Consider the following 9226-nt stretch of genomic DNA (forward strand, 5'->3'; position numbering starts at 1 on the left):
TTTTACTGTTTAAAATCTTAATGCAAACGTAAGAAAAGTGTTGTACATGTTTGTTATTACAAGTTTAAAAAAATAATGTTTGAAAATAATTATTTAAAAAAGTGTAATAGTCTCACCTTTGGGTTTTCCACATGCCCATTGTTTCACCACCAGAACCACTAATACCAGCAGAACCACAGCACACACCGATCCAATAGATGACAAGACAGGAATGAGTGATGGAGAAGGAGTGACGGAGGTCAATGTAGGTGGAGGTGTGGATGTAGGTGGAGGTGTGGTGGTGTTTTTCTCTGAAATAAAGCAAACACAGTCATTAAGTTCTTGTCACATTGTGAATGTTGAAACCTGCAGAAACACAGACAGGTGAGTGTGTCACCTGTGACAGTGATCCAGCTGGATGGAGACTCTCCATGACCGCTGATGTCACACTTGTAGAGGCCTTCATCAGACCTGGAAACATGCTGGATGGTCATGTGACCTGTAGACTGCTTCCTGATGAGGGAGCCATCTTTATAGAAAGCAGCTGGGAGGTTGGAGGGAGTGGTCTTTGTTTTACAGAGCAGAGTGACGTCATCTCCCTCCATCACAGGGAGGACAGGACTCTGCAGGATCACTGATCCACCTCAACACAGAGACAAACTACAGCATTTCATCCATTTACACACAGCTTCATCAACGTGTGTAGATGTAGCTGATTATACAGAAAGAACCAGCTGATTTCCCCCAGTCAGCTCAACACTGACTCTTCTTTTGTTTGCTTGTGTTTCTCCTCAGAGTCCATCCAGCAGAGCTGTCGTCCTCCTCACAGCTCAGAGACACAAAGTCTCCTTTAAAGAACTGAGAGCTGCTGGGACTCACAGTCAGACGAGCTGTGAGCAATTTGTTATATAGATCAGGGCCCATATTACATTTCATACCTTAACCAGTCCCATGTTTGCTATTTTCTTTACGCACACCCCACTTTGCAGTTATTTATTAGTAAAAAATGTTTGGAATCATGTATGATTTTCATTCCACTTCTCACGTGTACACCACTTTGTATTGGTCTTTCACGTGGAATTCCAATAAAATTGATTCATGTTCTTCTATCAATCTATTACTTACATAGTAATAGTAGTGGAAGAAAGGTTAAATTTATTTCTTGCATTTCCACAACCTTCTGTCCATAATCACATACTGTGTAGGCTATTGTTGTATATACTGTATTATCTTATTATTTTGTATTTGTTTATATTTTATTTCTATTTTCTTCTGCTATCTGTACCTGAGCGGAGATAATGTACAAATTTCCCTGCTGTGAGGTCAATAAAGTCTTATCTTATCTTATAAAAACACGGAACTTGTTGAAAGCACTTGGCTCACAGTATTTAGATACCTAAAGTTTCAATGAATATCATCATCAGGCAAATTTGACCAAACTAACAAATACTCCTGGCTTGAGAAAGTTCATGCTTTTGCATAACTACTCTTCCTTTCAGGTAAGGAGGCTATGTAAGCTCCACATTTCGATCTGAGGACAGCGCCAGGTCCCGCCCACAAGTAAATCACGAGCACGCCCGAATGTGAGCGAATATAAACTAAGGAAGACTTCGTTCACGTTCAGTCACTGTGGCATTTATGGATTGGATGAAAGGTTTGTTCTTGGTTTACTGACAGTTTTAATTTGACTTTAACGTATGATGAAAACCTCTGTGTCACTTGTGGCGTTTTTTACACCTTATGTCGACGTGACACCTGTTGTGTGTCGTTTTTCTAGATGATTCTTTTAAAAAGACAGTAAAGTGACTGGAAATAAACGAAAACGGATCATTTTATGTTTTAGGTTTGAACTAACTGGACTCGGTGGATTTAATTTAATCTTTAATCTTATTTTCTGTTCAGTTTTTAGAACAGCTGAGATCTCTGGTGCGACGTTTTCCGTCTGGCTCTGGTTGATTTTGGTGTTCGCCATCTTCATCAAGTCTTCCTCGGCTGGTGAGTTCAGCTATTTCCTGATATGTGAAATGACTTTGGGCCCACTTGAATGAAATATGTTTAGGGTAGTTCAGTGTCAGTGTACGTGTGTTAAAATAGTTCTTATTTAAGCACAGTTGAGAACTACTTCCTCAATCCCAATTGCGTCGATGTCACCACACCGTTATGTCATGCACAGGCCTTAGTGAGCGCTTCTGTTTTTTGCGACTGAATGTTTGAAATATTTATATTTATGAGCCAGTTTTACTTTAAAGTAACACTGGGACTGTCACTGAGCAGTAAGCTTATGAGAAGGATTGTTTGACTCTAATGGTAAAATAGCTTTTTATCTGTAGCACACACGAAAATAAATCAATAAAAAGTAATTCACTGAATACACGGCTGATTTCTTAGCGGGAGTGAAATGCGCAGGAATTCTGGTGTCACTGTCTAGACTGCACTGAAGATAATTAAGGAGGAATAAACACACAGCAGCCTTCAAATATTTTTCTACACTTCAGCTCAAACTATTGACAGTCACACACACACACACACACACACATAATTCCTGCAAAACTGTATGTAATGCACAGTACTAAGTAAAGATTCCCTCCTAAAAGTTCAGAGTATGTTTTTATATATGTAAACATTATTTTCAAATTGATTTGATTTGTAACAAATATTCAAACTGTATTTATTATTTAGATTTCATACCAAAACATTTAGTGTTATTTTATTATTATTTTTTTATTTAGCCTTATGGAACTGAAATACTTTTAATATTTCATTTTAAATTTAAAAAAAAAAGGTTGACAATTTGGATTAAATTATGTAACATCTTTAATGTTTAAGGCCAATAAGTAAGCCAGAGAATACAAAGTACAGTGTTAAAGGTTTACAACCAGTTATAAATTCTAATGGCCCATGATAAACAGAGTCCAAAAGATCGAGACATTGAGCAGAGGCTGCATGCAAATTATATCAGTATAATACTAAATAAACAGATCCCTCTTGCTAAAATAACCTCTCAGCTCCCTGTCTGGGGTTTCCTGCTCAAAATGAGCCCATAATAGGCGACTGCACACCTACAGTAAAAAAAAAAAAAAAAATGCTAAATGTGTCTTGGGTTTTCTAAAGCGAAACCATGCAACACAGGGTTGATCTGCATATAAAAATAATTTTGTGGCTGGATGTCAGATAAACATGTTTAACTGTATCAAGTGAAGTTTGCTTGGGGTTTCATTCCCATTCTTAAAAGGTCTTCATTGCTTTTGTATTTGTAAAAATAGTAGTAGTTGTAGGTGGTACCTGGGGCCTGCCGGGGTGTTGGACTTTGAGTCCATCACCTCAAACACTGACATTTGTTTTGTTACCAAGTTTCTTAAACTGATTTTTTTAATATTTTAGTTTTTCTTTTAAATTTAAGTCATGATCACTGGTGTCATCGTGACTGTGTCAAATGTACATTCATGTTTCCCATTCAGAGTTCTGGGCTCGCTGAGTGTAGATTTTCATACTGTGGCTGGCCATGTCTGGCAATAATGTCACTCTGCAGTTTTACATTAACCTCTCTGCACCGTGTTTCCTCTTTCAGGCCAGGAAATCATCACAGCTGAGACTGAACAGGATGTTACTCTGCCATGTCAAGCTCCAGACAACATCATAGGTATAGAGTGGAGCAGACCTGATCTAAATGAGGAATATGTTCTTTTGTATCGGGATGGGCGGTCTGATCCAAAACACCAGCATCCATCTTTTGTGAACCGGGTGTATCTGAAGGACAGAGATATGAAGGATGGAGATGCGTCTCTGATTCTGAAGAATGTGACAACTGCCGATAATGGATCATACGAGTGTCGCGTGAGGACAGGAACAAGCCGCAGAAAAAGAGCATATCTGGAAGTAGATCCCATCAATATCATCTACCTGAGTGTTGTTGTTCCTCCAGTTGAGTGAGTAGAGTTGAGTGTGTGTGTGATCAGAGGTGAAGCTGCTTCCTGGTTGTTGATGTTTGTTTCTAAAGATGTTGTTGATGAGACTTTGTAGAAAGCAGCTGGTCTGAGTGATGTGATCAGAGTGCAGTAGATAATGTCTGACAGCAGTTTGAAGAGGAAATGGATTCTGTTCTGTTCTTCACTCATCACCTACCTGACAGCTGACACCTCACACCTGTTTCTTACCTGCAGGTCAGACAGGAGGACTCAAGATTGTTCTGCCAACGGTCATTGCTGTGCTTCTTCTTGTTGCCATCACTGGTGGTATATTAATCTACAGAAGATGCAAAAAACGAAAACATCAGGATCCAAAAAAACCTGAGGACTCACATCGCACTTGTTTGTTGCCCTGATTGAACAGTTTTTTGTTATCAGACATTTTTTTTTCCCAAGCTGGGAATTTTATTTTACATGTCTTTTTCTGACACATGCCACACTCATTAAGCTAGCCCATGTGTGATTAGCTGAGTTGTGTTTGGCATGTTGGGTTCAAGGCATGTCCCCCTCCTTGAATTGCCACCTTATCGTGGTGGAGAGGTTTGTGAGCTCAGACGATCCTGGGAGCTGAGTTGTCTGGAGCGTTCAGCTCTTGGTAGGGTCTCCCATGACAAACAGGTCCCAGGTGATGAGCCAGACTAAGAGCAATTCAGTAACATTTAACCGAGATTAAATGAGACTTTCTGTAACACTGTTTGTGTACATTTTGGTTGTATAGACAGGTTAAAATACAGCCATTTCTCTCCTCTCAGTTTGTTACCTTTTATCTTTAATGTGATTGTATTATGTCTGAGTAAGGGTCTGTGTCCACAGGAAGCTGCTTTTTCCTTTTAATAGCTCCTCTCTCAAACATTTATTGATGCCAGCTGCCTGTTAGCATCAGCTTATACTCCTTCACAGTTGACAGAGTCTGGAAACCAGGACAAAAATGGCTGATTTTTTTTTTCATAGTTTGTCCAAAAACTAGAACAAAAACAGTTTCCTGTTGATAAAAACCTTTAATCAGCAACTCCACATGTTTGTAGTCCAGCAGTTTTCAAACATTAAGTCTCTGCTTGTGCAAAACAAACAAGTATCTCCTGATGCTGTGACCAGGGAATAAAATTTAATCTCCATCATTATTAATTTTTTTTAAGATTAATTGACAATGATTTAGTTCCTGAAATGAGACACAGGATAAAATATTTGAGAACTGCTGATTTAGTGGATTGAGAAGCACAAAACTTAGAAGTTATTATACTTGGTGTTTACAATGTGGAAATTAACTGTGTACAAAGCCTGAAATGTTTGCGAATGTATTAACGCTAACTTGTGGTGTTTTGTACTGAAGTGATTCTGTTCAGATATCTGACATTAAAGTACTGTCATGGTTTGTTTGTTTTTGTCTTTTTTGTTTGTTTGTTTGTGTATTTGTTGAACCACTTGGAAGCAGAAAAGCAGCTGAAAATTAAACTTCACTGAAGCACAACGAGCTTCCTTCTACAAACAGATGCTGTAAACACTGGTGCTGTGTCTATGATATGTTTATGAAGTACTGAGTGGTTTACAGCTCCATTACAAAGTGACATTGTAACCTGTACAAGTTTATAAAGACACAGAGAATTACTGTAACGTGTTACATGTTTTAAATGTGAACTTGCTCCAGCTTCATTCAAGATTACGCTGAGATAAACAGACATAGATTCAATCTTTCCACACACAGTTTGGTCCACAGAGATGTTTGTCATGTCTTCTGGTCAGATCTCTTCTTTCTCTGTGGTTTTACTTCTTGCTGTGTTTTCAGCGCTCTGAATGTGTGCTTAAACAATTTAGAGAGGTTCACTTATTGTTAGTGATGCAGCATTTTAAAGGCTGTTACTCAGAAGTCTGAAGTAAATCTCCCAAACTGTCATGTCTGTATAAACCAATCAGATCTCATTCTGCACTCAGATCTGTGTCTGTAGCTCAGGTTGACATTTGAGTGAGGAAACATTCACCTGTGTTTCTAACATGTATTCAAGGCTCCATTAATATATTTTAGAGCAGCAGGAACTGAACTTGGTGCAGAAATGTCTGAATGACGTGTGGCAGTGTCAAAGAAAAACATTCCTCAGTGCTGACACACCCAGTGAGCCAGAGCCTCCTTAATAATAGAACCGTTTAACCTCGAATGTTCCCAAACTTGTAGGACACATTTAAGAATGTTGTGTGAACATTTCCTGTTGGTTGGGACACTTTACAGCTGCTGACGTCCAAGAAGATTAATAACGTTCGTGAAGATAACTTTATGGAGGCTGTTAAGTCAAATATTTCATACATGACGTAAATCCTTCATCGTGCATCGACAGGCTGAACCACAGCTGGATTCCATATCTGCACATTTCTTCTGTGTAAGAGCAACTCAGTGTCAGACGGTCTCAGAGGAAACAAATTGTAGCTTTTGTGTCCAAATATTAATTACAGACTTTAATTAATGCTGTTACAGGTACGGTAAAAACAATATGAGAACAATCACAGTCGTTATTTACTGAAGCGAAACATTAATATTATGTCCCACCCTCTGAATATAAATATAACAGCCTCTTCAGAGGAAAATCACGCTCAGGGACAAACTGGAGAACAAAGGTCGGAACGCTGACTCCATCCCAAACCATCAGGAATTGTAATGTGTTTGTGGTTGCCACTATATTATGTTTTCTTTATGTGACTAAAATAATTAATTTTCCTGATAATACTGAATGTATAGATATATATTTATTAGTGCTGCTGTTGGGTCTGTGTTTCCACAAGCCCCGCTAGTTTAGAGACTTATTCATCATGAAGAAAACAAGACATAACAAAACATCTTCAACCCGCTAGCGAGGGAAGTCTTTGGTCAAGAACCAGCACTCGGAGCTCACGCTCCTAACCTGTGTTCAGCCCAAAGTCCTTCAAAGAGAGCAGCTCGCTGGCAGCTATTTATTGACAAACTGTTACAATACACAATACAACAAGCACCTAAGACGACTGGACGTCAAGAGCTACGCAGAGCTACCTCACTGTCACAGCGCATTACATTGATCCGGAATGGCAGATGAAAAACTGTGTTTTGCAGACACGCCTGGTCGAAAGTCATGCCACTGACGACTTAGCCAAAGGTCTCTCTGAACCTGCGGAAGTTAGTGCGACCAAATGTAACAATACCTGTAACTACTGACAATGCTAAGAACATAGTTAATGCCGTCACAGCTGCTGGACTGGGGCCACAAATCCAATGTTTTGCACATACTATTAATATAGCTGCTCAGAAAGGAATGGCAGTGCAGAAGGTTTCCCATCTCCTGGCAAAGATGAGAAGAATTGTCAGTGTATGCTGCTATGGCCGACAATACTGTGAAGAAGAGTATTATATATATATATATATATATGTGTGTGTGTGTGTGTGTGTGTGTGTGTGTGTGTGTGTGTGTGTGTGTGTATATATATATATACATACAGACAAAAGACAAAAATTGTTTAAAATTGTTAATGCAACTTACAAAAAAAACTAGATACATCTTATTGACTGTGATACCTGTATAGCTGCCATGTGATATGCTGACTAGTTATTAAAGAGTGACTATAAAAGTGCATACATAAATGCTTTGAAGACGGAGTAAAACCTATGAACAAGACTAAGATTTAAATGCAACACACAATAAATAATTAATGAATACAAGATAATGTCATGGTCCGGCATGCCTGCCTGAGGATGATCAACTGAGACATTGCTTTTGTTGTTGTAGTTTTCTTTCTTACTCTTGTCTGTGAAGGTTCTCAGTCATCCAAGTCATCGTAGTCTAAGGAGCTTGGAAAGAAAAGCGTCTGGACTTCTTTAAGTTGCTTGAACACATTTCATCCGAGAAGCTTCTTCAGTTCAGTTCAATTAAACCTTAAACACAAACTTAATAATGTGGTGTATACTGTACAGTGGAGCGAGGAATGCCCAGACCTCTACATTGGAGAGACCAAACAGCCACTTAATAAATGCATGGCACAACATAGAAGAGCCACCTCCACAGGACAAGACTCAGCGGTCCATCTGCATCTAAAGGATCTATAATCCAGTTTTGAGTTCCCTTCCCAGACGCCTTAACAGCCACTCACATCCTGGGCCATCTGACCTCAGGAAATCACATGAGAAGGTGGGGCCAGGTTTCCCAATGAGCTCACCTGAAACTTTGGCTGATTGTGACCTACATCCATTTTTACACCTTGGCTCGTGTGATTAGCTAGAGGATTATTAGGGGGTCCATTGTCCCTCTCGGTGGGTTACTCCCACAGGGCTTAAACCTGGGACTCTCCCCCATTTGACCTTAGAACTGAAGAAGCTTCTCAGAGGTGAAACGTCTACAAGCAACTTAAAGAAGTCCAGATGCATCTCTTTCCAACCTCTCTTACTCTTCCACTCCCCTGTCTGGTCCATGCTGAGTGTGTGGCTGAAGAGGAGTGAGCGTGACCTACCCTGTTTCCCTGGATTCCCTAGAGTCCCAACCTCTTGCACTTTTGTATATATCACTTGGTGTTGTACATTTATTATTATTATTATTATTATTATTATTATTATTATTTGTGTCTCTAAAGATTTGGAGTAATGCACTTGAGTCCACTTGAGTTTACCGTGACAGATAAAACACATATAGTTCATTGGTCTCTGTTTGCTCCTAACTCTGAAGCAAGCCTTTGTACTTTGATCCCTTTAACCTCTCTGTCCTGTGGTGTTTCCTACTTCAGAGCAGGGAAACATCACAGCTGATTATGGAAAAATTGTCACTTTGACATTCCGAGCTCCAAACAGCATTGTCCCCATCATTGTTGTTGAGTGGGACAGAGCTGACCTGGAAGATAAAAATGCCTTTATTTACTGGAATCATCTGCCTGTGTCAGAAGAGCAGCATACATCTTTTGTGAACCCGGGTGGATCTGCAGGATGGACAGATGAAGGATGGAGGCGTGTCTTTGGTTTTGAAGGATGTGATTACTGCTAAAGCTGGAACATATGAGTGTTGTGTCTTCCAGAGAGAAACAAACTGCAGAAGTACAGCCAATTTTAAGACTAAGCATATCAGCACCAGTAGCCTTAGTGTTGATCCCCCAGCACCATAGATTAGTAAATGTGCTGCATGAACGTTTGTGGGCTTTATCCAGCTTGGTGGAACAGTGCACATATATTATATTATATAAGCTGGGGAAGAAATTTATCAAAAATGTTGGTTTAAATTAACTATCACAGCTCTGTCATTAAGATACGGAAAAATGTAATTGTTTCTAAATGGTAATCTATT

The 9226-nt window shown here is 39.4% G+C and overlaps 1 protein-coding gene across 1 annotated transcript; it reads left to right on the forward strand.

The window, feature by feature from the left end:
• The first annotated feature begins 211 nt into the window (after positions 1-211).
• On the forward strand, positions 212-3909 carry LOC120433996 (nectin-4-like). Its single transcript, XM_039601341.1, has 3 exons — positions 212-254; positions 1882-1974; positions 3548-3909. Exons 1-3 carry the CDS (start codon positions 212-214, stop codon positions 3907-3909), a joined length of 498 nt encoding a protein of 165 aa, XP_039457275.1.
• The last annotated feature ends 5317 nt before the right edge of the window (positions 3910-9226 follow it).

Source organism: Oreochromis aureus, linkage group 3 (genome assembly GCF_013358895.1).
Source record: "Oreochromis aureus strain Israel breed Guangdong linkage group 3, ZZ_aureus, whole genome shotgun sequence".
Classification (NCBI taxonomy): Eukaryota; Metazoa; Chordata; class Actinopteri; order Cichliformes; family Cichlidae; genus Oreochromis; species Oreochromis aureus.

What these genes read in the sequence shown, in the direction of transcription:
- LOC120433996 (XM_039601341.1), top strand. Translation starts at nt 212, where the DNA reads ATGAGTGATGGAGAAGGAGTGACGGAGGTCAATGTAGGTGGAG. An exon ending in GGAGGTCAATGTAGGTGGAG is followed by an intron (nt 255 to 1,881) that starts GTGTGGATGTAG and finishes TTTTCTGTTCAG; the next exon opens with TTTTTAGAACAGCTGAGATC. An exon ending in CATCAAGTCTTCCTCGGCTG is followed by an intron (nt 1,975 to 3,547) that starts GTGAGTTCAGCT and finishes TTCCTCTTTCAG; the next exon opens with GCCAGGAAATCATCACAGCT.